The sequence below is a fragment of the Mytilus californianus genome, unplaced genomic scaffold (assembly GCF_021869535.1).
Source record: "Mytilus californianus isolate M0D057914Y unplaced genomic scaffold, xbMytCali1.0.p SCAF_1, whole genome shotgun sequence".
NCBI classification, from domain to species: domain Eukaryota; kingdom Metazoa; phylum Mollusca; class Bivalvia; order Mytilida; family Mytilidae; genus Mytilus; species Mytilus californianus.
In genome coordinates this window covers 40,683,681-40,710,102 of record NW_026262581.1, presented here as the reverse complement: position 1 = coordinate 40,710,102, position 26,422 = coordinate 40,683,681, and the positions used below count along the sequence as shown (strand labels likewise).

Sequence of the window (26,422 nt, the reverse complement as noted above, 5' to 3'; positions counted from 1 at the left end):
TTGATATTAAAAAAGTTTATTCTTAAACATGTAAACATAGATTTTGACTGAACAATAACTTATTCAGTTGTTTTTAACTCTCACATTATTATATAAAAAAAATGAATATTCTTTTAAAATAATCATATACATTTTTGTACAAACTATGTAATGAACTATTTCAATCTGATGGATCGATACAAATTATTTGATCTTGTTTTTTGTAATTTTGATTTACAATTAAATTTAAATTTTGTAACAATGTTTTTAACAATTACATTTAAAGTTATTAACAACATAGAATCTTCAGACAATTCATGACTAGTTCATTCCCTCTGGCTTCTTTCCACCATGGAATTCTTCAATGCACAAATGACAACTCCAGTTACCTGCAAAATTTAAACATCCATAATCCTTGTATTGAAGATATGTATAAAATAGACAAATATGTAAGCAGATTTTCACAAGTAAGGAAGATACTTGTATTGTGCAAAATGGATATCATTGAGTGAGGAATCTATAAACATTTCATACATTATGAAAATCAATTCACTGTATTTTATTCATTCTTTTGGTACTTTTAGAAAAAAAACTGCCATAAATGTTTCATAGCATTTGGGGTCATCAACTATTATTTTTGAAAAAAATCACAAATAAATCATTTGCCAACTGTTTGGAACCTGAAAAGGTGTTAAAACCTTAGTGTCTTAATAATTTCCAAAGAAAAAAGACTGCCCAGCAAATACTACGGTTCGAGTTCAACTCAGGATTATAAAGTTCCAGAACAACCATGAAGTAGAAGCTGAGAAACATGTAACAAAAGTTACCAACAGGCAGTTAGACAAATGGATGCCAAACAGAAAGGACTAACAAGAAGAATTCAGAAAACCACCCACTTTATGAGTGTGGGTACAATCAAATATTTAATACAAGGTTCTCAGTCAAGGAATAGATAAAAGATTTTCTGACTGGATATGCCGCATCAACGACTTGTGGATCCATGGGAGAATGCCTGATTACACTAGCTGAGGAATAAAAAAAAAAATCTATGCATGCAAGAAACAAAACACTAAATTTACCTTAGCAAATACTTACTTGTCTACTGACAAGTTGTCAAACAATCAATAAATTATCAAATAAGTACAAATCAATGGATTTAGATTCTGAATTGATACACATAAACAAATAATGTGAGCTAAATGTACTGCAAGCAAATCTCACAAAATGGTACCCCTCTGCTCCTTGCAAAGGTCGATGCTTTAGATACATGATTTTTTTTATTAGTTGTTATTGGCTTTGAAGTTGTTTGAACTAGCTGTCAGTTACTGCGAGTACTCTCAGATCTGTACTTTGTGTTTTTTTGTTGTTAGGGATGTATAAAAACCCTGCCACGTTCGGTCTATGTTTTTGTTAGATTTTCTGCTTTGTATCGATCTGATGAGTTAAGCCCTTTTCAACTGATTTTTATAGTTTGTTCTTATGTTGTGCGGTAACACTACTGTCCCAGGTTAGGGGAGGGTTGAGTGCTCACAAGCATGCTTAACCCCACCACATTATTTATGTGCCTGTCCCAAGTCAGGAGCCTGTAGTTCAGTGGTTTTTCGTTGGTTCATGTGTCTGTCATAAAATTGAGAATGGAAATGGGGAATATGTCAAAGAGACAACAACTCGACCAAAGAGCAGATAACAGCTGAAGGCCACAAATGGGTCTTCAATGCAGCCAGAAAATCCCACACCCAGAGGTGGGTCTCAGCTGGCCCCTAAATAAAAATGTGTACTAGTTCAGTGAAAATGGAAGTCATACTAAACTCCAAAACATATAAATGAACTAAAATTAAAAAACATACAAAACTAACAAAGGCCAGAGGGGTTCCCGACTTGGGACAGGCGCAAAAATGTGGCGGGGTTAAATATGTTTTGTGAGATCTCAACCCTTCCCTATATTTGTATTTGTAAATTGTTTCGTATAAATTAGACCATTAGTTTTCTCCATTGAATTGTTTCATATTTTTCATGTCGGGACCTTTTAAAGAGACTATACGGTATGGGTTTTTCTCATTGTTGAAGGCCGTACAGTTGCCTTTAACTGTTTACATCCACTTTATTTGAACTTTGGTGGATAGTTGTCTTATTGGCAATCATCTCCATATTTTTTTTATTTTGGTAAGGGAAACCCCATTTATAGTTGAGATCAAAAACAGAATTGGAGGTGAACAACAGCTTTATAAGAAGAAGATTCTGAGAACGTTTTATTAAATTCTGACATAATTTGCTGAAGGAAACCATAAAATATGAGGTGCACAATAGCATTATAAGGTTATGATTGTGAGGAAATTTCAATAAATTGTAATAAAGGGTTTAGGAGGAGTTGCAGATACAAAATGAATATGCACAAAAATACAGCAATGGCAAATTTCATGCTTTGGTGAGAGTAACCCCAAAAAAACCTTAATAGGAGGTGCACAATAGCATTATATGGTAAAGATACTGATATTATGTATACCTTTAAAATCAGTCAGATGAAGAAGTGAAATAGGATGCTCAAAAGTGTATCATGTAAGTAAGGTTCTGTGAAAGTTCAGAAAAATTCTGTCAAGCAGTTCAGGAGCAGTTGCAGATACAAAAGTGAAATAGAAAGAGGAAAGAAAGAACAAACAGAGGGAAGTTTGATACTCTTTCTTTTAAATGGTTCAAATCATATTTATCAAACGGGTCTCAAAAAGTAAAAATAAACAACAACATATCTTCAGGTAAAAAAGTAAAATTTGGTGTACCGCAGGGCAGTATTCAAGGCCCTTTATTATTTCCTTTATATATTAATGATCTCCCACCTTCAACTAAATCATACAAAGCCTGATTTGTATGCGGATGACACAACACTGAAATACTCCTCAAGTTCCGTTAATGATATATGTGATAAAAATAATGACGAGATGGCAACTTTTAAAATATGATGTGAAAATAATGATATGATTTGAAATTTTAAGAAATCCAAATCTATGTTAGTTATATCAAATAGGAAGCTTCAAAGCTTACAAGAAACATTAAAGATAGAATACAGTGAAATTCTTTTACAAAATGTAAACAATGAAAAATTACATGGCATTATAATCAATGAATGTCTTTCATGGAATCAATAGATAAACAAAGTATGTAGTGTAATTTCAACTAATAAAGCGTTGACATTTACACCCCAAATAGGCCAAAAATAGAGATTTTGGTTACAGTTGACACAATCTTCACATTTAGGCCTAGGAAACAGAGTTCAGGTTTTGAAAAACGAAATATTCAAGTGAGATAGATTTCTTATCTAGTCATTGTTTTAGCTAGGATTCATTATTATATTGGTCAATAAATTTTTATTTGAAATTTCAGCTAGAAATGGGTGCCATAGAAGTTTAGATATTAATATATTTAGTGGTGTATTTAAAACAACTGAACTAGGAAAGAATCAGGAACTTCATTTAAGACGTCACATCTCTTTACCAGCCACTTGTAGTTATCCTCATTAGAAAATCTTAAATAGAGGTTTGAAGGTATTTATATTGAAGGAAAATTTCTGTCAAATAGTTTTTATCAAGTTTCATAGCTTTGAAGTTTCGACAAATCTACATTTTCATAAGATTTCAAAGTGAAATTAATTTTAAAAGTCCTCTACCAATGGTTTCAGATCAATTTTCACAACGGAAATTTTTCCCTTGGAGAATATCCTGTACCTTCCCTCCTCAAGTAAGACAAAATACAAAGCATGCTGTTAAATAATATCTACCATCCCTTATGAAATGGCTTAAAGTCTTTTTAGACAATGAAAATATTTTGGTTTATGGATAAAGTTATTGAAACTAAAAACACGTTTTGTTGTATATTCAGTAAAATGTTAGATCATAAATCATTCAAAAAAGGCACAAATCTCTAACATTATATATGTTTGTCCAAATGGAGCCTCTGGCCCAGAAAAACTAAATTTTAGTATTAGCTGAAATTTTGTTAATGTTTTAACCAGTTTCATATGCAGTGTGTATCACTGCTATGTATATCCTTCAAAGACATCAGAATATTTCTTAGGTTGATTCTAGAAGCTTTTTTGATTTTTTCTGTAAGGTGTCTGTTGAATTAATCATTTCAAAACAAAATAAATGGAGAATGTGTCCATGGGACACAGATGGATGATGCCCCTGCTTGCATATAACTTTATAATGGGGCATAACTCAAGAATGTTAAAAGTGACCCCACCCAAATTCCAACTTGATCTGTGTTTCGTGGTAATAAGCATTGTGTTTAAGTTTCATAACATTTGGTTGAGGCAAACTAAAGTTAGAGAACAGAAACCAATTTCAGGATGTACGTACTGATGAACGTACGGACGGTCAAGGGTAACACTTAATGCCCCCTCCAGTGACAGGGGAGGCATAAAAACAGGACTGAAGATTCTACTACTTTGATGAAGCAGTGTTATTTTCTGGAATCTCAGGGATGTCTATATTATGTATATCTACCCATATCCTTTCTTTTTAAATTTAATTTGTTATTTATTAATTACATACCTTCTGGTGGTGTAGTAAGAGGTGGATTTAAACAATACATATGATATCCACGATCACAATCATCACAAAACAGTAACTGATCCTAAAAAAAGATACATGTAATAGGAATTAAATATTATTGTAACTTTCAATTAGTAACAATCTAAACAATGTCTAATCTGCTTAACTTATTACAATTGAATATTGAAAGTTTAAAGATAAGGTTTTACTTCAGGTATCACAATTATTATGATTATATTAAAATTATTAGTTATATAATTGATCTCTGAAAATGAAGTCAAGGTCAGACGAATCCTGCCGAAAACAGACATATACACCTAACAATTAATCCATTCACCAAATATAGGTGACCTATTGCTTCTTGTCACTGAGATATAAATAAACATAAAACTAACTTTGATAACTGATCAAGAAATGAGTTCAATCTCAGATGAACCCTGCCAGACAGACATGTACACCTTATAATCATTTACTTCACCAAATATAGTTGACCTATTGCTTATAACATCTGAAAAATAGACCTTATCACGAAAAAAAAATAAACGTTGCCCAATGAACCATGAAATGATGTCAAGAACAGATGAACCCTGCTGGGCATACACACCTGACAATCATTCAATTCACCAAATATAGTTGACCTATTGCAGTATAGTTTCTGAGAAACAAACCTTATTAATAACAAGCAGTCTGTGAGTATTGCATGGCAATACATAGCCCCTTCATTGTATTGGAACAAAATTCTAACTTGATCTATAACTTGTCATGGTGTAAACTATATAACAAATATCAAGTCAATATCTTCAAGCATGACGAAAAAAAGTGTTGAAAACAGATTATTTAAGTGAATTTTCTAAGTCCAAGGACCAAAACTCTACACAAAATCATCAGACCGGAACAAAATTTGAACTTCATCTGTAACTTGTCATGATAAAACTATATACCAATCATCAAATCAATATCTTCAAGAATGACCCAAAAAAAGTGCGGAAAACTGATAATTTGAGTGAATTTTCCAAGTCAAAGGACCATAACTCTACACAAAATCATCAGACCAGAACAAAATTCAAACTTGATCTGTAACTTTCATGATAAAACTATATACCAATTATCAAATCAATATCTTCAAGAATGACAAAAAAAAAGTACGGAAAACTGATTATTTGAGTGAATTTTCTGTCCAAGGACCATAACTCTGCACAAAATCATCAGAACGGAACAAATTTCAAACTTGATCCATAACTTGTCATGATAAAACAATACATCAAATATCAAATCAATATCTTCAAGCATGAAGAAAATAAATGGGGAATGTGTCCATGGAACACAGATGATGCCCCCACTTGTATATCATATAAAGTTATAAAGGGACATAACTGAAGAACGGTAAAAGTGACACTACCCAAATTTGTACTTGATCTGAGTTTTGTGGTAATATGTATTGTTCATAACATTTTGTTGAGGCAAACTAAAGTTACAGAACAGAAACAAAAAAATTCATCAATTTTTCCATTTGCAAAAAGACATAACTCTACTACGGTAAAAGTGACACCACCAAAATTCAAACTTAACCTGTATTTTATGGTAATAAGCATTGTGTATAAGTTTCATAACATTTGGTTGAGGCAAACTAAAGTTAGAGAACGAAAAAGGAAAATTCAGCAATTTTTATGTTTTTAAAGGGGCATACCTCAAGAATGGTAAAAGTATGTCCACCCAATTTCGAACTTGATCTGTATTATTTGTTATATGTAATAAGCATTGTGTAAAAGTTTTATAACATTTGGTTGAGGCAGACTAAAGTTAGAGAATAGAAACGAAAAATTCAGCAATTTTTATGTTTATAAAGGGATATAACTTGAGAACAGTAAAAGTGACGCCACCAAAATTCAAACTTGATCTGTGTTTTGTGGTTATAAGCATTGTGTATGAGTTTCATAACATTTGGTTGAGGAAACCTTAAATTAGAGAACGGAAACTAAACATTTTGCAATTTTTCCATTTATAAAGGGACATAACTCTAGAACAATTAAAGTGACGCCACCAAAATTCAAACTTGATCTGTGTTTTGTGGTAATAAGCATTGTGTATAAGTTTCATAACAATTGGTTGAGGCAAACTTCAGTTAGAGAACGGAAACTAAACATTTTGCAATTTTTCGATTTATAAAGGGGCATAACTCAATAATGGTTAAAGTGACACTCCCCAAATTCAACTTGATCTGTGTTTTATCAGTGGAAGTCAAAATTAAATATTGCATTGTATAAAGCATTGATTGTAGTTGATTCACCTATAATCATGGACAAAGGAAGATAACTCCAATTTTAAAAATTACTTGATATTTAGAAGAAAATAAAAATTTTGTAATTTTTCCATTTATAAAGGGCATAACTCTAGAACGGTTAAAGTGACGCCACCAAAATTCAAACTTGATCTGTGTTTTGTGGTAATAAGCATTGTGTATAAGTTTCATAACATTTGGTTGAGGCAAACTTAAGTTAGAGAACGGAAACTAAACATTTTGCAATTTTTCCATTTATAAAGGGACATAACTCTAGAACGGTTAAAGTGACGCCACCAAAATTCAAACTTGATCTGTGTTTTGTGGTAATAAGCATTGTGTATAAGTTTCATAACAATTGGTTGAGGCAAACTTCAGTTAGAGAACGGAAACTAAACATTTTGCAATTTTTCGATTTATAAAGGGGCATAACTCAATAATGGTTAAAGTGACACTCCCCAAATTCAACTTGATCTGTGTTTTATCAGTGGAAGTCAAAATTAAATATTGCATTGTATAAAGCATTGATTGTAGTTGATTCACCTATAATCATGGACAAAGGAAGATAACTCCAATTTTAAAAATTACTTGATATTTAGAAGAAAATAAAAATTTTGTAATTTTTCCATTTATAAAGGGCATAACTCTAGAACGGTTAAAGTGACGCCACCAAAATTCAAACTTGATCTGTGTTTTGTGGTAATAAGCATTGTGTATAAGTTTCATAACATTTGGTTGAGGCAAACTTAAGTTAGAGAACGGAAACTAAACATTTTGCAATTTTTCCATTTATAAAGGGACATAACTCTAGAACGGTTAAAGTGACGCCACCAAAATTCAAACTTGATCTGTGTTTTGTGGTAATAAGCATTGTGTATAAGTTTCATAACATTTGGTTGAGGCAAACTTCAGTTAGAGAACGGAAACTAAAAATTTTGCAATTTTTCCATTTATAAAGGGGCATTACTCTAGAACGGTTAAAGTGACGCCACCAAAATTCAAACTTGATCTGTGTTTAGTGGTAATAAGCATTGTGTGTAAGTTTCATAACATTTGGTTGAGGCAAACCCAAGTTAGAGAACAGAAAACAATTTTGGGACGTACCGACAGACAAGGGTAAAACTTAATGCCCCCTCCTCTTTGGCGGGGCATAAAAAGTGTGGAAAACTGATTTGCCGGACTGACTGTAGGACAGACAGACAGACGGACAGAGTGCAAACCTAAAGTCCCCTTCGATTTCGTCGATGGCGGACTAATAAATGTGGAATGTGTCCATGGGACACAGGTGATGCCCCCGCTTGCATATCATATAAAGTTATAAAGGGACATAACTGAAAAACGCTAAAAGTTACGCTACCCAAATTTGAACTTGATCTGAGTGTTGTGGTAATAATTATTGTGTATAAGTTTCATAAAATTTGGTTGAGGCTAACTTAAGTTAGAGAACGGAAACAAAAATTCAGCAATTTTTCCATTTGTAAAGGGGCATAACTCTAGAACGGTTGAAGTGACACCACCAAAATTCAACCTAGATCTGTATTTTGTGGTAATAAGCATTGTGTATAAGTTTCATAGCATTTAGTTGAGGCAAACTAAAGTTACAGAACGGAAACGAAAAATTCAGCAATTTTTCCATTTGCAAAGGGGCATAACTCTAGAACGGTTAAAGTGATGCCACCAAAATTCAAACTTGATCTGTGTTTTGTGGTAATAAGCATTATGTATAATTTTCATAACATTTGGTTGAGGCAAACTAAAGTTAGAGAACGTAAAAAAAAACTTTGGGACGTACGGATGGATGTACAGAGGGACAAGGGTAAAACTTACTGCCCCCTCCGCTCCTGCATAAAAACAACTTTGACCAATGAACAATGAAATTGAAATCATGGTCAGATAACCCCTACCAGACAGAAATGTACACCAAACATATATGTTGACTTATTGCTCATCATATCTGAGAAACAGACCTAATCATGAAAACTTAACATTGACCAATGAACTATGAAAATGAGGTCAAGGTCAGATGAACCCTACAACAAAGACATGTTCACCTTATAGGTTGCACTTTGTAAATACAGCTGTTTCAAAAGCCATGCCTCTTTTGGGGAGATATATAATATTCATAGATATTTTGTCCCAGATATGATCTCTATGTTTCATCTCATAGAGAAAAACTTGCGAATGTTACCAGTATAAAAACAGATGGTAGCGGCGATAATTGAATTCAGAGGGACACCCAAAGTGGAGGTAGGGATAGTACAGAATTTTAGTTTAAGTTTATACTCTTAGAAGTTCAGGGCATATAAATGTTGAAAATATGCCGCACAGCCCTATGTTTTGACCTTTGAATAAAAATGTAGTGCATATCAACTTTCAGATCTAGGATATATTTTTTTACGAAACTTCATAGTAAAAGTGGCACAGCTTTAGCTGCAAAGGGAGTTCCTATGGGAAATTGCATTGTCTATATTTACAGAAGTGCAACCTATAATCATTCCATACACCAAATATGTTGTGACCTGTTGCTTTTAGTATCTGAGAAACAGATCTAACAATGAAAACTTAACATTGATCATTGATCCATGAAAAGAGGTCAAGGTCAGGTGAATCATGTCTGTTATTAGGGTCTAATTACTGCTGGGAGAAAATAAACCTGCTCAGATTCCTGGCCTTAATCTTACTTGCGTTAAGATGAAACCTGCCAGATGGACATGCACACCTTTATCACAATAAAAATAAAGCTAAAATATAGGTTCTCTCAAATGAAATATAACTGAAAAATTTTTGCAAAAAAATTTGTCCATACAAAATATTTTCAGCCTTACATCATTGTCAGATGTTCCACAAAGACCACAGGACTTGCATTCAATGCATTGCCATGGATACTTCTTCACTGATACAATCATATTCTGTGTAAATTGTAGACAGGTTGGATGTCCTAAAAAAAAAAAAAAAAAATTTAAACATATAAGAATTATCAAAGTACACAATGAGGTAATAGCATTAATATTATAAGAGTCACATTAACCAATAAGATATTTTGCTACACCGTCTTATACAAAGATGTTAACGAGGAAAAATATCATTTAAGGGAAACCTTAATCTCATGTTTAATTTTTGCAAAAACTATATGTAAACTGGTCATTAATCTCAATATATAAGTATATTTTTACATTTTTATGACATCACACCTGATATTCTATACTAAATGTCCGAAATATAAAATCCTATTTATTTGTCCATAAAAACCAACATTATGAAAGGACTGAGGACTTCCACTATTTTTGTTATTTTAGGCACCAAGTAATGTCTCATATTGATCATACCTTCTTTAAGGTCTGAAAATTGAAACTAGTGAAATTATGAATGTGAGTGTTTAATATACATGTACGTAATAAATGTCTGAATATAGAGGTTTTTAAAAATAATTGTAACAATAATGTAAATATCATCAATTTCCATATAAACAGCACTACCACTATGGTAGTCTCCTGCTGTAAAAAATTGAAAACAACACGTTTAATAATTGCATGCGTCCGAAGCGCTTTTCTGGATTTACCTTCATCAGGAACGCTCAATGCCAAACATTTGAAATCCGAGGGATATATAAGTACCGAAACAGTTGAAGAGCTATATGACAAAAATATCTAAAACAAAATAGGTGATATAGGAAATGATTAGCAATAGTATGTATACTTCTTACCAGAACGTCCACAATCACTACAGGAAACCAATTCTTCTGGCATCTCAGTTTTCTTATTTTCAGTGGAATCACCCAAACAAAAATCACAATAATTATTTGCAGATATTTTATCATCTATCGTCATACTACTTTTTGGACCTGAAATAAGAAAGATATTTACATCTAAGTAAATACTCCCTATATAAAACAGAATAACTTATCAAAAATACCTGCAGTGTTTATACTTTAGTGACTGTAACTGCAAAGTAATGGCCATCTCATAAAGTCAAGTACATTAAAATTTAGGTGTTAAGTTGTTAGTTTTTTCTGTGGTAATGAATAAACATGATAATGATTAAAAATAAACTAAAATAAGTACCTGGTATACTTTTATTATTGTTTTTTAGCTGGAACCTGATGTTCAGTGGTTGTCGTTTGTTGATGTGGTTCATATGTGTTTCTCGTTTTTTATATAGATTAGACTGTTGGTTTTTCTGTTTGAATGGTTTTACACTCGTCATTTTTGGGGCCCTTTATAGCTTGCTGTTCGGTGTGAGCCAAGGCTCCGTGTTGAAGGCCGTACTTTGACCTATAATGGTTTACTTTTACAAATTGTGACTTGGACGGAGAGTTGTCTCATTGGCACTCATACCACATCTTCTTATATCTATTACGGCTATTAATTGGCAATTTGATCCTAATGCCTAATAATTTCTTAGATTGCAGAAAGGATGTACTGGATTGTAACACTAAAAATCATTAGGCAATGATGCCATGTAATGTTTTGTACAATGCAGCAACATCACATTTTTCATGTTCATTCACATAAATTTTTCAATGAAACATCATCATTCATACATATATACGTTTCTCTAATTCTTCGTCAATTTATCCCTTTCTGCACCCGTTGTATATAAAAAATTTAATCAACGTGTGGTTCGTTTGATCTCAGTTCTTCATTGGTTAAAATCCGATTATGACATCGAATTTTCTTGCTTTCCTCTGAATTTCCTATTGTGACGGCATGAAAAAAGGCGACCATGCCTAATGACGTCACATAGAAAGAACACATCTTTTTGCAGATCATTCGAAAAAGAAGGAATAAATTTGCCTGCGTATTGTTTGAAAATCATTAGAGAAACAGATTCCACCACCAAATCTCGTGTAATACGATATTTATCCACTCTCGACAGTTAAATTTTAAATATTTAAAACGCTCGGCAAGCCTCGCTTTTTAAATTTGAAAATTTAACTGTCTCGAGTGGATAAATATCGTATCACACTCGATGCAGTGGTAGAATCTATATATATACATCTACATGTACTAATATCCCAATGATTTGTACCTTCTACAAAGATTACTAGACTTCAATTAAACTTTTGCATTGTTTCCAATTGTACAGCCAAAATATTAAGCAAAGTTTCTAACATGTCATCAGTCATGTGAAATGGCTCCATGTATAGATTTCATTTTGTGTATTCCAGAATATTTAGGATTGATTACATATCATTTAAAAGATGATGTCTCAGTTAGCAATTGTTAGTAGAACAATTAAGAGATTTTTAAGAGAGGGAGTTTGAAATTTGTTGTAAAATCGAGATAAGACTTCATAAATTAAAAGAAACAAGACTGCTACGCATAGTCAAATGTCCACGTGCTGTTTAAAAGAGGAATTAAATTGTGTCACAATGTGTCATTATGGAAGGATAGTCAAAATAAGGTATAAAAAAAACCAACTTACTCCCATAAAAATAGTCCCAACCAAAATCACAGTTTAATATGGTCAACTACACATGACGGCAAACAACCCTACCAAATATGACAACTTTCTGTCAAATGGTCTCAGATCTAGAGGAGTTGCATCACAAGGTGAACCTATTGCAAAACTTAAAAAAAAAAAAAAATAAAAGTCCCATAACTCCCATAAAAATGCCTGGATCAAAATGACTCTATAACATGGTCAACTACACATAATGTCAAATAATACCAGTAAGTATGAGGGCTTTCTTTAAAATGGTCTATGAGGAGTTGCATTCACAAGGTGTTGTTGTTACAATATGTCAACAAATAAAGTCCCATAACTCCAGTAAAATTTGTCAAATCAAAATGGTGGTATAATATGGTCAACTACACATGACAAACAATACTACTAAGAATTAGAGCTTTCTGTAAAACGGTTATTGAGGAGTTGCATTTACAAGGTGGTGTCGGTACAATTCTTTAACAAATGGTCAAACTCCCTTAACTCCCATCAAAATGTTGATAATATGGTCAAATACTAATTTCTAAATAGGTCATCATCAGAATGCACAAGACTGCCAATTTGAGAGATTTTGTCAAATATTCATTATTCAACCCAAAAATGTACAAGGACATTGTTGACCAAACAAAAATCATGCTGGCAGTAAAGCTATGTATTGTGTTTCAGATACAAATCAATTCATTTTGGCAGCTATGTCCTTCAATGCAAAAATTTACTAAAGCATGAAAAATTTTCAATTTTGCATAAAAATGCCTTCAACAGCATTATTGATATGATATAATATGGAAATATGGAAAATTGTGAAACACTTTTTATAAGTATATGATATTGACTTTGAAATATTCAATTTTTGGTAGGATTTGACAACTTTTAGATATTGACCCTGTCAGTGAAATAAATACAGGGGAAATTGGCCATACAACTTTTCAGAATCTCTAAAAAATTTTAGATGGACTTATATAAGAAGCTTTCAGTGTATTCATGTTTTAAATACTTTAACCAAAGCATATCTAAACCCTTCTACAAGTGTGCTTAAATATCTTACCACTGGAATTGCGAGTTGATCTCTGAGGCTTGGGTGACTGAGATAATTCTTGATCATCTATTATACCATTATGGAAATGGTTGTAATGATATGATAGCCCTGGCCTGGTCTTATACCTGGCATTGCACACTTCACAGGCATATGGTTTTTCTCTTTCCTCTGGATTTAAGTCTTTATCTTTATCAATATTTTTCTTTCTACCTCTTCCAGGTCCCTTTTATGAATTAAAAGAAGAGATATATAAACATTAAACAGTCATGTTCTCTCACTAAATAATCCAAAGTTTGGTGACTAAGTTGAACACATCTATCCCATCGAACTTGAGATAAAGGATAAAGCAGATATAGTTAAGTCTGCCTCCAATCTTGACCTATCTTTTCCTCAAATGTGACCTACCGAATTAGAATTATCACCTGGTTTGCTCTTACATGAGCAACATGACAGGTGCCACGTGTGGAGCAGGATCTACTTACCCTTCTGGAACACCTGAGATCGACCCAGGTTTTTGGTGGGGTTCGTGTTGCTCAGTCATTAGTTTTCTATGTTGTGTTTTGAGTACTGTTGTTTGTCTTTGGTCTTTTTTCTTTTTTCAACATGGTGTTGTCAGTTTATTTTCGACTTATCATTTTGAATGTCCCTTTGGTATCATTCACCTCTATTTTTCATCTCAATCTTTATTGTTAAATTTAAAATTTTGCTTTGTCCCGTCAAGATTAGTAATGTTGAATAAAATGGATTGTAATGAGCTAACGCCAGTTAGAAGTGACGCATTGCAATGCATTTAGGTTAATGATTTAATGAAAAGTTTTGCAATCTGAAGAAAGTCAACTCCTTCAAATTATCTGGTAGTTATACTCCTATCAGCAGGAAAAGGGGAGACTGAAGGTTCTCCAAATGAGTATTTTTTTTTATCTATTTGATCTAATCTGCTAAGAATAAGAGAAAGAATGCTTCTTTAACTGTTCATTTAGCAATGATTTGTGACAGTTACTATCTTTTCCTGTTTATAAAATTAAAATTTAGATGAGAAATCACCATTATATGACAGTGGAGTACTTAATTGGTAAAGTAAAAGTGCTCAACAGTCATCCTGGGTCATAAATAAACATAAGAATCAATAGTTTTACACAATCCTCTAACTGATCATCCTTGGAGATGTCATGAAAACATCACTTAGAATGGAATCCAATGACACAAAAAACAGAAGACATCAAGGGATAAACATATAGTCTTCCAACTCTACACCAACATACCTAAATGTTATGTTGTAAATAACATAAGTTAATAAAAGTTGTGGCCAAGTTAGGTTAAATTTTGCTAAGTAGTTTCAGAGGAGAAGATTGTTGTAAAAGTTAACTGATGACGACTGACGCCAAGTGATGAGAAAAGCTCACTTGGCCTTTTGGGATCTGTAGGAGGAGTTGTTTACAAATATTAGATATCTTTACCTGTCTGCCAGCCCAACCAGCCAAGAATAGAGTTAATTCAATTTGTTCCTATGATAAAATATTGAATATATTCAAAATTAACACCTTAGCCATGCATGGTTTACAATACATTTGCTTCCTAATTCTATTTTACACTGGAACAGAAATTTCATAATAATTCTGTTTACCTTTTTCTTGCGGCGTTTTATATATGTTTCTTCAAAGTCACTAATATCTGACTGGTCATCTACCATTTCGCCTGCATCTGGTGGTTCATCTATATCATCATATTCATCATACCATGCATCTTTGCTCAACTCATTCTTCTCATCTTCCACTCGAATAGCTGGGTTCTCTACTGTACTTATTTGATGCATATCTGTCAATAAAACTGTTCTCACAGATATGTCTTGACTGTTTTGCAGCAAATATAACCTAGATACTCATAGGAACCTGAATCACTCACATGGTTAAATTTACACCATGATTGCTCAAGAAAAGATAACTTCTTAAAAATTTACCTTCAGATGTGTTTGTTTTTCATTGAGCAGGATGCATACAGTCAGAGAACTTTGCATATATTATCCCAGCTCAATTTGGTTCAAATTGGCTGAACAATCCAAGAAAAGAAGTTAAAAGTGTTATTTCCTTTTAATAAGTTTCTCTTCCACTACTTTACTGTCTAGTATAAGACAACCCTAAAAAATGGACACTTTAATATTTAAGATAAATTAAAGAAAATGAATAAAACTGTTTCATACACATTGAATAAATTCATTCTCTTTAATTATTTATTACTGAATAAACCACAGCATGTCAAGTACAAAAGAAAATAAAACTCAAATAAAGAAAAGGTAATAAAAAAGAGAAGAAACTTCATGGGCAGTGTCCATAAGGAGAGAGGATAGAGGAAGTGTTGTGACCACATGCAAACTATGTTCAATACATATCTAATTTTTTGCCCATTCTTACCATGGTGCTATCTGAAACTCCTGATATACTTTTAATCAGCACTGATTTTCAAACTAGTCTGAAACATTGCTGATTAAAATCTTTGATATGATTTTAATAATAATCCTATAAGAATATGAAGACTTTAAAGCACATAGAATTTACATTTCCCAAGAGCATTACTACTTTAAAAATAAATTATCAGCACTGATTTGCAATGTCTTCTGAGTCATTACTGATCTATACCTTTGATCTGAATTTCATAAAAATCTGGAAAGAATTGAATGTGTAAGAAAATATTCAATACAATTTTCCATAGAATTTATTTTTCCAAGGGAGCATAACTCCTTTAAAAATAATTGATTGGCACTGATTTTTGTACACGTCCAAGTCTCCAAGACATTGCTGATATATAGACCTTTGTCAAGAATTGTAGGCTTGAAAGCGCTTAGAAGACCAAATGGATGGACACATCGACATCCCTAGCACCAGGATAAAAAAATATATTAATGTACAAAATTATATATTCCATTGTAACTCATAATAAATTCTATTCTGCAAAAGTTTTTTAATGACATAGTATGCAAAAATTCTTCCTTTTTTGGTTTTTAAAAAGCCAATACATGTATAAATGAGACTGGAAAAGTAAAATACTACCCTAAAATCTAATTTCAAAATGCTTACTTTTTTTTTAATCCAAGTTTCTGAAATTTTTTTCAATAATTATATATATTAAGTCATAATTGATATTTAAAAGAACAAAAGTTTTCCACTGAAATCTGTGAAAAGTGAAAACATGTGTAGCAAACATTCTTATATTCTTAAAGTATTACCAGCTTCTCCAGTCTCAATATCTGATGTCTTTTTGCTTTCTGCATTCATAAAAGCCAATCGTTTTTTCTTTTTCCATCTCTTGACAGGGTAACTGTATAACTGGCCTTTACATTGTCCTATAAAAATTTTCAACTGTGTAATAAAATGCAAGCTGTCAATATACAATTAATATGGATAAAAATAAAACAATTTCATAATATTACAAGAATGTGTCCATAGTACACGGATGCCCCACTCGTACTATCATTTTCTATGTTCAGTGGACCGTGAAATTGGGATCAAAACTCTAATTTGGCATTAAAATTAGAAAGATCATATCATAGGGAACATGTGTACTAAGTTTCAAGTTGATTGGACTTCAACTTCATCAAAAACTACCTTGACCAAAAACTTTAACCTGAAGCGTGACAGATGGACAAACGGACGGACGGACAAACGAACGGACGCACAGACTGAAAAACGTAATGCCCCTCTACTATCGAAGGTGAGGCATAAAAATGTACATCAATGAGATTACAAAATAACATATCAAAACCAACAAACTTTGGACATTTTTGTCCATTAGATGCTGCATCAAAAACTGTTAAAACTTGATGTTCCAGTATGAAACAAATTCATGCAGGCTTGTCACAAAAACTTGGTCATCAAGTTATTATGATCAGTAATGTAAAAAAAAAAACTGGGACCAATACACCAAGGACATGAAACTGAGTCATTATTCTTATACAGTTTTAAATGTTTGTGTAGTCTATTTTTTTATTGAACTGCTTAAGGATAGAGAGTAAAACAGTGATTATGAGAAAGCTCTGCGGACTAGTTGGTGGCTCCCTAATGATAATAAATGGTTTTCTGTGTACATGTACATTGTAAGCAATACTTCATATCATTTGTGCAGAGTTCAGTTATTTGATTGCAAACAACATGAAAAATGGAGACATTGTATAGAGTTTGGTGCTTGCCATATACATTTTTTGTAAAATGTACCTGGTAATAACTTATTTATTTCTTAAAATATAATTTGTCAAAATAGAAAACAATATCCGTTATTCAAAACTTTATCCTAATGAAAAACCTTGGTGCCAAGGTATATCATTTTCTGACTACGATTCCATTTGTTTAACTTCCATTTGACAAAAGCGTTTATTTTCATTATATAAAAGCAGTTATATATGTTTTCTGCATTTCTTTTAAATCCCTCTGTTAAACAACAGGTTATCTATTTTATTTGAAATAATGTTGATAAGTTTCTAAGCAGCAAGGGAAAGATTAAAAAAAAAAAGAATATATTAAGATCATTTCTAAACACAGGTCTTTGGGCATAAAGTCAGTGGTAGAGGGACATCTTTAACAGATTTTAAGTTATTGTCCCCAAATTATTGGACCTGTCACATATTGTGTCAAAAGTATACTGATTTTCTTTCATTAACTACACCAAAAAGTACTTACCTTGTTGTCTATCTTTATATGGATGCCATAAAGCTGTATGATTCTGTGCCACACCAGTCTGTGAGTCAAGAAACGGAAGTCTCATTTTTCTTTCTATGCCCAGGCGTGTATTAACATTAGCAGCATTCTCAATTGCTTCTATGAATGCCTGTTCACTCCCACCAATGCTAAAAAGTATATATTTAACATAATATTTCAAATATGTTAACTACGAAATTTTAATTCTAGGTAATAATACATGAATATGCATTGTGCAGGAGAAAATTAAAGAACAAAACTAATAAATTGCTTCGCCGAGCGCAGCTGGATACGACCGCAGAGGTCCAACCCTGAACAGTTGGGGCAAAAATGGACGCAATATTTGCGCTTGATACAGGTCTGAATTTGGATTGTAATTAAATATTTGACACATAAAAGGTTTCTGACACAGAACAACTGTAGTCAAAGAACTGAAAATTGGTTATATGATTTGAATTTATATTCAATTTTTTGCTTTTGTGCAATACACTTTGCTGTTGCGAATTGACCCCCCCACAAAAAAAAAAAATTACCCCCCCCCCCCCCCCCCCCCCCACACACACACACTTTTTGAAGAATTTTTCTTTTTAATTTCTGAAATCTGAAATGAGAAAAAATTGACCCCCCCCCCTTTTCCCCCCAAAAAAATTCTTTCCCTCGAGTTACGGTCATAATCTCAATTCAAATTTCCAATGGAGTTTGCAACCATAATTACTTATTTAAATTTACCATAGTGCTTTCTTAATCAATTTTATAATAGAATTTAAAATATGGTGTCAAATTTTTTATATGGATTTTTTGGTAAAAAAAAAGATGCAACATTTGCAGATATTTTTACTGGTATTCCTTTATAAATATGCATTTCTTTATACATAATTTAAAAGCAGTGTAAGGGAGGTAATCAAAACATTGTATTTGGATTACCTTCCTTACACTGCTTTTAAATTGTCTTAATTGTTCATTAACCATTACTTTATACATAGTTTATAGCAGTGTAAGGGAGGTAATTCAAATGATGTATTTGAATTACCTCCCTTACACTGCTTTAAATTATGTTGTGTACTAAAGTATTTGTCCATTAACCAGGACACCCTTGTTTTTCCCCCTTTTTTGCCCCTAATTCCTTAACGGTTTGAGCCATAACCCCCTAAAGCAAATCCTAACCATCCCTTTGTGGTATTGAAACTTGTGGAAAATTTCAGAGAGATCCATACACCTTTCCACAAGTAATGGTCTGGAAACTAGAAAAATGCTTATTTTTGGCCCCTAATTCCTTAACTGTTGGTACCATAACCCCCAAAATCAATCCCAACCTTCCTTTTGTGGTATTGAACCTTATGGTAAAAATTTCATATAGATCCATTCACTTAAACTAAAGTTATTGTGCGAAAACCAATGTGTCTTCAGACGACGACGACGCCAACGTCATACCAATATACGACCACAAAAAAATTTTGCGGCCGTATAAAAAGTGTTTAACAGCACTGACTGTACCCATGCTGAGTACTGGGTTGTATGCTAATTCCATCTGTATCATATCAACATAATATTAAGATATGGATAAAAGTGATTTGGAATATTCATCAATATGGCAGAAACTTAGAAATAAACCATTTAATAAAATTGCTTTACTTAGATGCAACTCCATTCAGTATTATAGCTAGGGGCACATGAGATGGGCACTTTCCTGTGTTACTCATTCACTGCAAGCATTTATGGAGAAGGGTGGGATTGTTTGTGTTACAAAGTCATGGTACATTTTAGTATCATTATTAAGTTGAGTGTGGCCATCATCTGGCAGAAGCAGAAAAAAAAAAACATGACACCACCAGTCACACACTCACACATAATACGTTCATTTAAACATAAAATACAAATGTACATATTTACCAAGTTTTATCAATACATGTATATGCCCAGTAATAACAAACATGACAAAGTAAATCAATATTTATTAATTCATCCTATTGACTACTTCCAACATGACGGGTGCCACATGTGGAGCAGGATCTGAGATCACCCCCAGTTTTTGGTGTGGTTCGTGTTGCTCAGTCTTTAGTTTTCTATGTTGTGTTTTATGTACTATTGTTTGTCTGTTGGTCTTTTTCTTTTTTAGCCAGTTTATTTTCGACTTATGAGTTTGAATGTCCCTTTGGTATCTTTCTCCTCTCTTTTCCTGAATTGCATGATGTGAACTAATGCTTGGATTGGAAGTACAATCATTTAAAGTCTTGTTCACAAATCATATTTCAACATGATCCTAAGCATGCCTATGACAGATTTGCATACATGTAGCTAATTACCATCCAATGATGAGAAAATAAAACGAACAGACATGCAATTTTTGAATTCATGAGTTAAAAAGTTTAAGGTATATGATAGAATTCCATTTTTGATATGTTGACAGTGCGAAAAAGAAAATCTTTTAAAATTGTTTTCAAACAATGTATAATACCCCCTACTCACTTAGAAGAGATTCATGGTAAGTCATATCACATTCAAATACTTTATAATCAATAAAATATAAAGTTATATTATTAATGGAATATTTTTAAGGATTTGTGAATTGTTAAAACTTGATCCCATCATTCACATGTTCATTTGTATTTACCCAGTTTGCATGCCAATACTGTTGTGTTTAGCTTTTTGTAGCTCAAAAACAGCCAATTGCACAGGGCATACAGCATGTTACTAAAAATACATTCTAGAAATCCCCAATTTTACATTGTTCATGCAGTGCAGTAGTTGTTGATAAATAATCTAACAATTGTAGCCTTAGGATGAGGTCAATACGATGTTATAACGACCTAGAGAAGCATATCAACTTCGGACTTCATCCTCAGTCCATATGCTTCTCTTAGGTCGATAAAATCTCGTATTGACCTCATACAAAGGCTATAACTGTATAATACTGTTTTACTGTTCCTTTTATATACCTTAATATGCTAAATGTATGCACTTTATAATAATTCTTTTCTGTTATTACTCTCCCTTTTGCTTTTAAAAGTAGAATTCCCAGAATGGTAAATTCCCCTAAAACTAACCTTGAAAGAGTACCTGTAAAAAATATACAAACATCTTCCAGTGTACCAGACGTTTATTAACAACTAGCAGTCAATCTGAACTGAAGTTTCTCTCAATTTCTTCAAATATGATTTCAAGGGGAACATTGATTAGCGTACTTATGCATGGCAGTGCTCATCTTTGGAACAAACAAAATTTAGTTCAGATACATGTAGTATAATGTGGTAACAGAAATTTAAAAAATAATTTGGAATACAAATTTAAACAAGATTTGGGACGATAATCAGAGAAGATATGCTTTTACATTTATATGCATGATTCTACGAAGCATGTAATCCATTTCTAAAACCTTGTACCTTGATATAAAATGTGTAAACATTTAATATAAATCCCATCAATTCAAAAGCGTTTATGTATCCCTGTTCGAGCAGAATGCACTAAATATGGCTTTCAAATTTTTTGAATCAGTTAATTGTTTGAAATATGACCAAGCCTGTGATGGGGATGATTGACATATTTACATTCACATCCAGAGAATATTAAACTAAAGTGAAATAATGAACTAAATCGTTATCTTTGTCTAGCTTTCAATTGTTCAATATATATTTATAACCGTGTACATGATGTTTACTTTAGATTTTTCCACAAACTTAGACAATATATATCTTTGTGCTTATAAATTATGCAAAATTGGACTGTTTTCATTTTAATCAAGTAATCAATATACTGGACAATTGATTTCAATAACTTAAGTACCATGCACATGTACAGTGACCTTGTTATTTGTGATTTCAAGACACTTTTATCTAAAATGAACTAAAGGTGAAAATAAGTTCGGTTAACTGGTTAATGTTTTTGGTATTTGAACTTCGGTCCTTCTGGTGGTTAACCAGTTAACTGTTGACAACACAAAAAGGCAGAAAGAAATTCATAGAACAATTTGCTTTCATGAGAGTTAGGAGTTTGAATATTTTTCACAATATCAACACAAGAAGATATTTTCAGTCATCACAAAAAATATTAGTTTATGGATAAAGAACAATTTAAGATTATTGTCATTCCAAATGTAGATCAATTGGACCTAATAGCATTTAGACGAAAAAGAAAAGATTGGAGATCAAAAACTCCGTTAAATGCACAGGCATCTGTCTCTGAATGTATACATTCATATTGTTATATAAAGGTATATGGGTTAAAAATATTCAGAGATTGAGACACTGTGAGTGTGATTAAATGCATGTCAGCGTGGAGAAAATTATTTCAGTAACATGTACAGGGCTCACACTACTTCAGAATCATAGGGAGAAGTGACTTCTCTTTTTGAAACTGAGAGGGAGAAGTGGTGAGATTTGAAAGAGAAGTGCTCGTTCGCTTGCAGTGCTACAATGTTTGGTTTTTACTATAATACAAAGGGCCATATGTATCTTATTTTTTTTATATTGTTCAATTTGTACCTGGGTGTACAATTAAAGTAACAGTTCAAATTCAAAGTTGTTTAATTTGATCATATCTAGTTGCACAATCATATTAGTCCTTTTGTCAGAAAAAACAAATAAATATCTGGCAATAATAAAAATAATAATAATAATAATAACAACGACGACGCCAATGTCATTCCAATATACGACCGCAAAAATGTTTTGCGGTCGTATAAAAATGTATAAGAACATGTTTACAATTAAAATTTGTTTCACAAAGGAATTGCCTTAATTCCTTTTCATATTCATTCCAAGACATACATTGTGCCAATTTGTAATTTCTTTATATACATTTGTGCAGCTTTTAAACATTAGAACGTTTCAACAACAACAAATGGAAGTTTTTAACGACCTTGACTGGCTATACAGCCCTTGCACGGTCGGTAGAACGTTCCATAGGATGATATTAGAGTATAATAAAATAAAGTTAAACAATTAAAGGAGGTATAGATGAAAAAAGTAATTTTCAAATCTTTTATTTTTTAATTGTTCTAAGGTAGAAAAATAAGTGAAAGTATTATTCTAATATGTTTTTACATTCAATTCATTTTAGATTTAATCTTTTTACAAAAAAAACATAAGTTTAAGGAGTATATTGTGAATTGACAAAAAAGGGGAAGTAACTCAAATTGTTTTTAAAACAACTTTGAAATAAACAAATTATTTACGACCTAAAGCTAAGGTAATTGGTGTTAATTAACGGTATGTTTGACATCAAAGCTGTCAAGTGAAGCCATGCACTGAAATGGGTCACTTGATTTGAGTTTACACAGCTAGTTGAACTTCTTGTCCAGGAAGAATTACGAATTTGCCAGTATTTCAAAGGGAAATCACTTTATATATGATATCATTATCAGTCTGAAGGCTTAGGAATCTGGGTGAAAATGGGTTATTTTCCGAATTCCCGGGTTATTTGGCCACCCAGCGGGTATCCCTGGTGACCCCTCAGAATTGTGAAAATCTCGGGTCACACCCGCAGGATCTGGGTCAGTTGACAGGTATGTCATAACGCATAAGAACTTTTTCGGTCCAATTTTAGTATTGAGAGTTTTTTTTACATACTTTAACATATACATGTACCACTGAGTTTCCTAAAAATAATCACTTTTGTATTTGTTAAGTATATAAATATTTATCATTAATTAAATATCTTTCTGAAGCAATGCCCTTTTATTGTTTTATTCACACTAGTTTACTTCTTTTTATTAATGAATGTCATAATCCCCAGCTATAAATGTAATTAGAAATCAATTATAGCTACAATGTAATGTGCTCCTATACACAGGAGGAAGATAAATAGAAAGAAGTTAGTGTGTTTCCTTTCAGTGTAATATCTAGAGCATATGGGTTTGATTTAAAGCTTTTACATTTAAGTGATAACAAAATTATTCTCTCCAACAGAAATGTATTAAAAGGTTCAAATTGTTTCAAAATGATATTTACAGGATATTTGATATTTGCAAACGGCAAATCTTTTAATCAGGACATAGAATTGTATGTCAAGCTTGACTGGCTTCAACTTTCTGTGGTACAATAACAAACAATCCTCGAATTGTTACTTTTCAATCAAATGTAATGGTTTGATAGCTGTCATTGGCACGGTAAATAAGCAAATTCTAATTTCAAATGTTTACCTTTTCAAATGAATAATGCAGAGAAAACCGAAAGTATATTTGCCTTCTAAATACCGGAAACAATACCAGTCAGAAATACGGGTTAAAACAGGTCATTTTCTGAAATCCCGGTTATTTGAATACCCGGCGGGTATTTAAAAAATCCCCTGTGGAGAGGGAAATTCTCGGGTGTGACACGCAGAATACTGGTCAGTTGACAGCTATGGCAACTCGGACATAATATATTGACAGGACTTGACACTCGGCCATCGTATCGATTACATTGTCGGGTCATTTTTAATTACCAATATGATAAAGAAGCAGAGATGTGTCAAATTACATATACGCCATTATTGACAATAATATGAATCTCTATATTACCAATTAGAAACAGTTTTAAAAAGATGATTGGAAATTTTCTAGTATTTTATATCAATAATGTAAAAATATTTAATTAATCCCTAATTGATAAAATAAAACAATTATACAGAAAATAAAGTTGTTTAAAAAAGAAAAGAAAAAAGAAAGTTGTTTTCAACAGAGAAAACGGCAATCGCGATAATTAGTTTCTTTCCTTTTTTGTTTTTTATTTTCTTCATATATAACAATAATTAAAAACGAACTTTAACTTAAAAAGTGCTCAAAATTTATTTTTACAAACTGATTTAATTAATTATATAATGATAAAAAAAACGATAAGACAAAAACTAAAGTTTATTTTTGAAGAGAAAATGGTAACTGCAATTATAATTTCCTTTGTTTTTTTGTTTTTATTTTCTTATCATCAAACAATAAAAAACGAAATTTCATTTAAAAAATGTTCAAATGTGTCTTTTTACAAACTGCTATAATTAATTCTAAAATGAAAAAAAAAATAAATAAGACAGAAACTAAATTTTTATTTTAGAAGAGAAACAAATAATTTCTATAAATATTATTTGTGTTGATCACAAATTGTTTTCTAAGAGGAAAATTATTATTATGAATTTTGATAGAATATCATTAGACTAATTTCTTTCATTAGAAAAAACAATAAACAAATCAGCTTAGTGATTACCCAACTTCCTCATGATAAAAATCATTTAAAATGACAACTCAAACAGTTGCTTGGTTTCCCAGTTTAAATTGTTTTGAATGTTAAATCCAAATACAAGGATGATCAAAGTTGCTATTGTATCTATTTCATTTGATCATCAACAATAGGTTTTTTTTTTTTTAAATCTTGGTTTTCCTTGTCAGTCGCCATTTTTGTTTACCTGTGCAACTTGTAAATCACAAGTTGTCTCCCATATACTGAATTTGATAGCAATTTGACTGCGCCATGAAGTCAGTCAGCTGGCCAGTTTTTAGCTATTTTGTTATTTTTGCCAAATTTTGGGCGACTTAAATCGTTGTTTCACTGGCAAGATTATGCACTGACCTGAGTTTCACTTGATATTGTCCACTCAGTTATTGAGTTAAACAGTTTAAACCACCTATTGTCCATGTCAATCAATACAGGTTACTAAATCTATTATCTGAGGGAAGCATTTCAAATGTTTTACCAACTAAATTTTTTTGGGAGCATCTGTAGGAACGAAAATATTTGTCAAAAAATATCACATGGACCGTAAGTGCTATGGTCTGGCTGTGGAACCGTAGTATTAGGTCCTTGTGATATTTTTTGACAATTTGCAGACCATAGATGGTAGACTGCAAATTGTCAAAAAATTCACAAGGACATAAGAGCTACTGACTCTTCTGACTACTGAACATTCTGCAGCTAGGCCAATCCATGCTGAAACACTTTTTAATTCTTTTCCAAGTTGACAGGTTTTTCTGTTGAGTAAAATTTGTGGTATAAATACGTCCATATAATATAATTTTGACGAAAGGTTATGATATACCTTAAAGTCACACTCTTTATGATATAATTTTCACTGAATAGTGTCTACATGTAGTGAGTAATATAATAGTGAATAAAGTGGTTTATCAGATGTTTGAGGCATACATAGGGTTACGTTATACACCTTATCGCTATTTCCGGCTGACCCGGCCGCTTGAACTTTTGACGTCAACAACAATCACTTTTCCATTGTGGCGTCAGATATTTTGTTTTATGACGTCAAAATTTTATGGGAACCTGTGTGATATCCAGTAATGGCGGACAAATAGCGATAAGGTGTATTGTATCTAAGCCAGTATACTATCGGGAGTCGTATATATGCTATTGGAAATGCTGGTCATCACGAAGAAAAATCTATATTAATATGGTTACCATTTTTTAAGCATAGAAGGGTTAATTAAAATATCTGACGCCATGCCCTCTTCTTTGTTTGAGCGTTAATAGGTTATCTCCCT

General features: G+C 32.2%; 1 protein-coding gene across 2 annotated transcripts; it reads right to left on the bottom strand.

The window, feature by feature from the left end:
* On the bottom strand, positions 1-26,422 carry LOC127702458 (zinc finger protein ubi-d4-like). Of its 2 annotated transcripts, none has more exons than XM_052206666.1 (9): positions 26,340-26,422; positions 17,950-18,116; positions 16,503-16,619; positions 14,907-15,097; positions 13,292-13,505; positions 10,505-10,642; positions 9,627-9,739; positions 4,524-4,605; positions 1-368 (listed from the first exon to the last, which is right to left on the bottom strand). In XM_052206666.1, the coding sequence occupies exons 1-9, from the start codon at positions 26,381-26,383 to the stop codon at positions 301-303; spliced, it is 1,134 nt and encodes a 377-aa protein (XP_052062626.1). In that variant the 5' UTR covers positions 26,384-26,422; the 3' UTR covers positions 1-300. The 2 variants fall into 2 exon arrangements, with proteins under 2 accessions (XP_052062626.1, XP_052062633.1); XM_052206673.1 differs by lacking the exon at positions 26,340-26,422 and adding an exon at positions 25,140-25,335.

Excerpts from the sequence above, each read along its gene's own strand:
- LOC127702458 (XM_052206666.1), bottom strand. The coding sequence starts at position 26,383 with ATGGCGTCAGATATTTTAATTAACCCTTCTATGCTTAAAAAATG. Across the intron at positions 16,620-17,949 it reads ATATAAAGATAGACAACAAG|GACAATGTAAAGGCCAGTTA; the intron begins GTAAGTACTTTT and ends AAATTTTTATAG. Across the intron at positions 10,643-13,291 it reads ATCAACTCGCAATTCCAGTG|GTCCAAAAAGTAGTATGACG; the intron begins GTAAGATATTTA and ends TTCTTATTTCAG.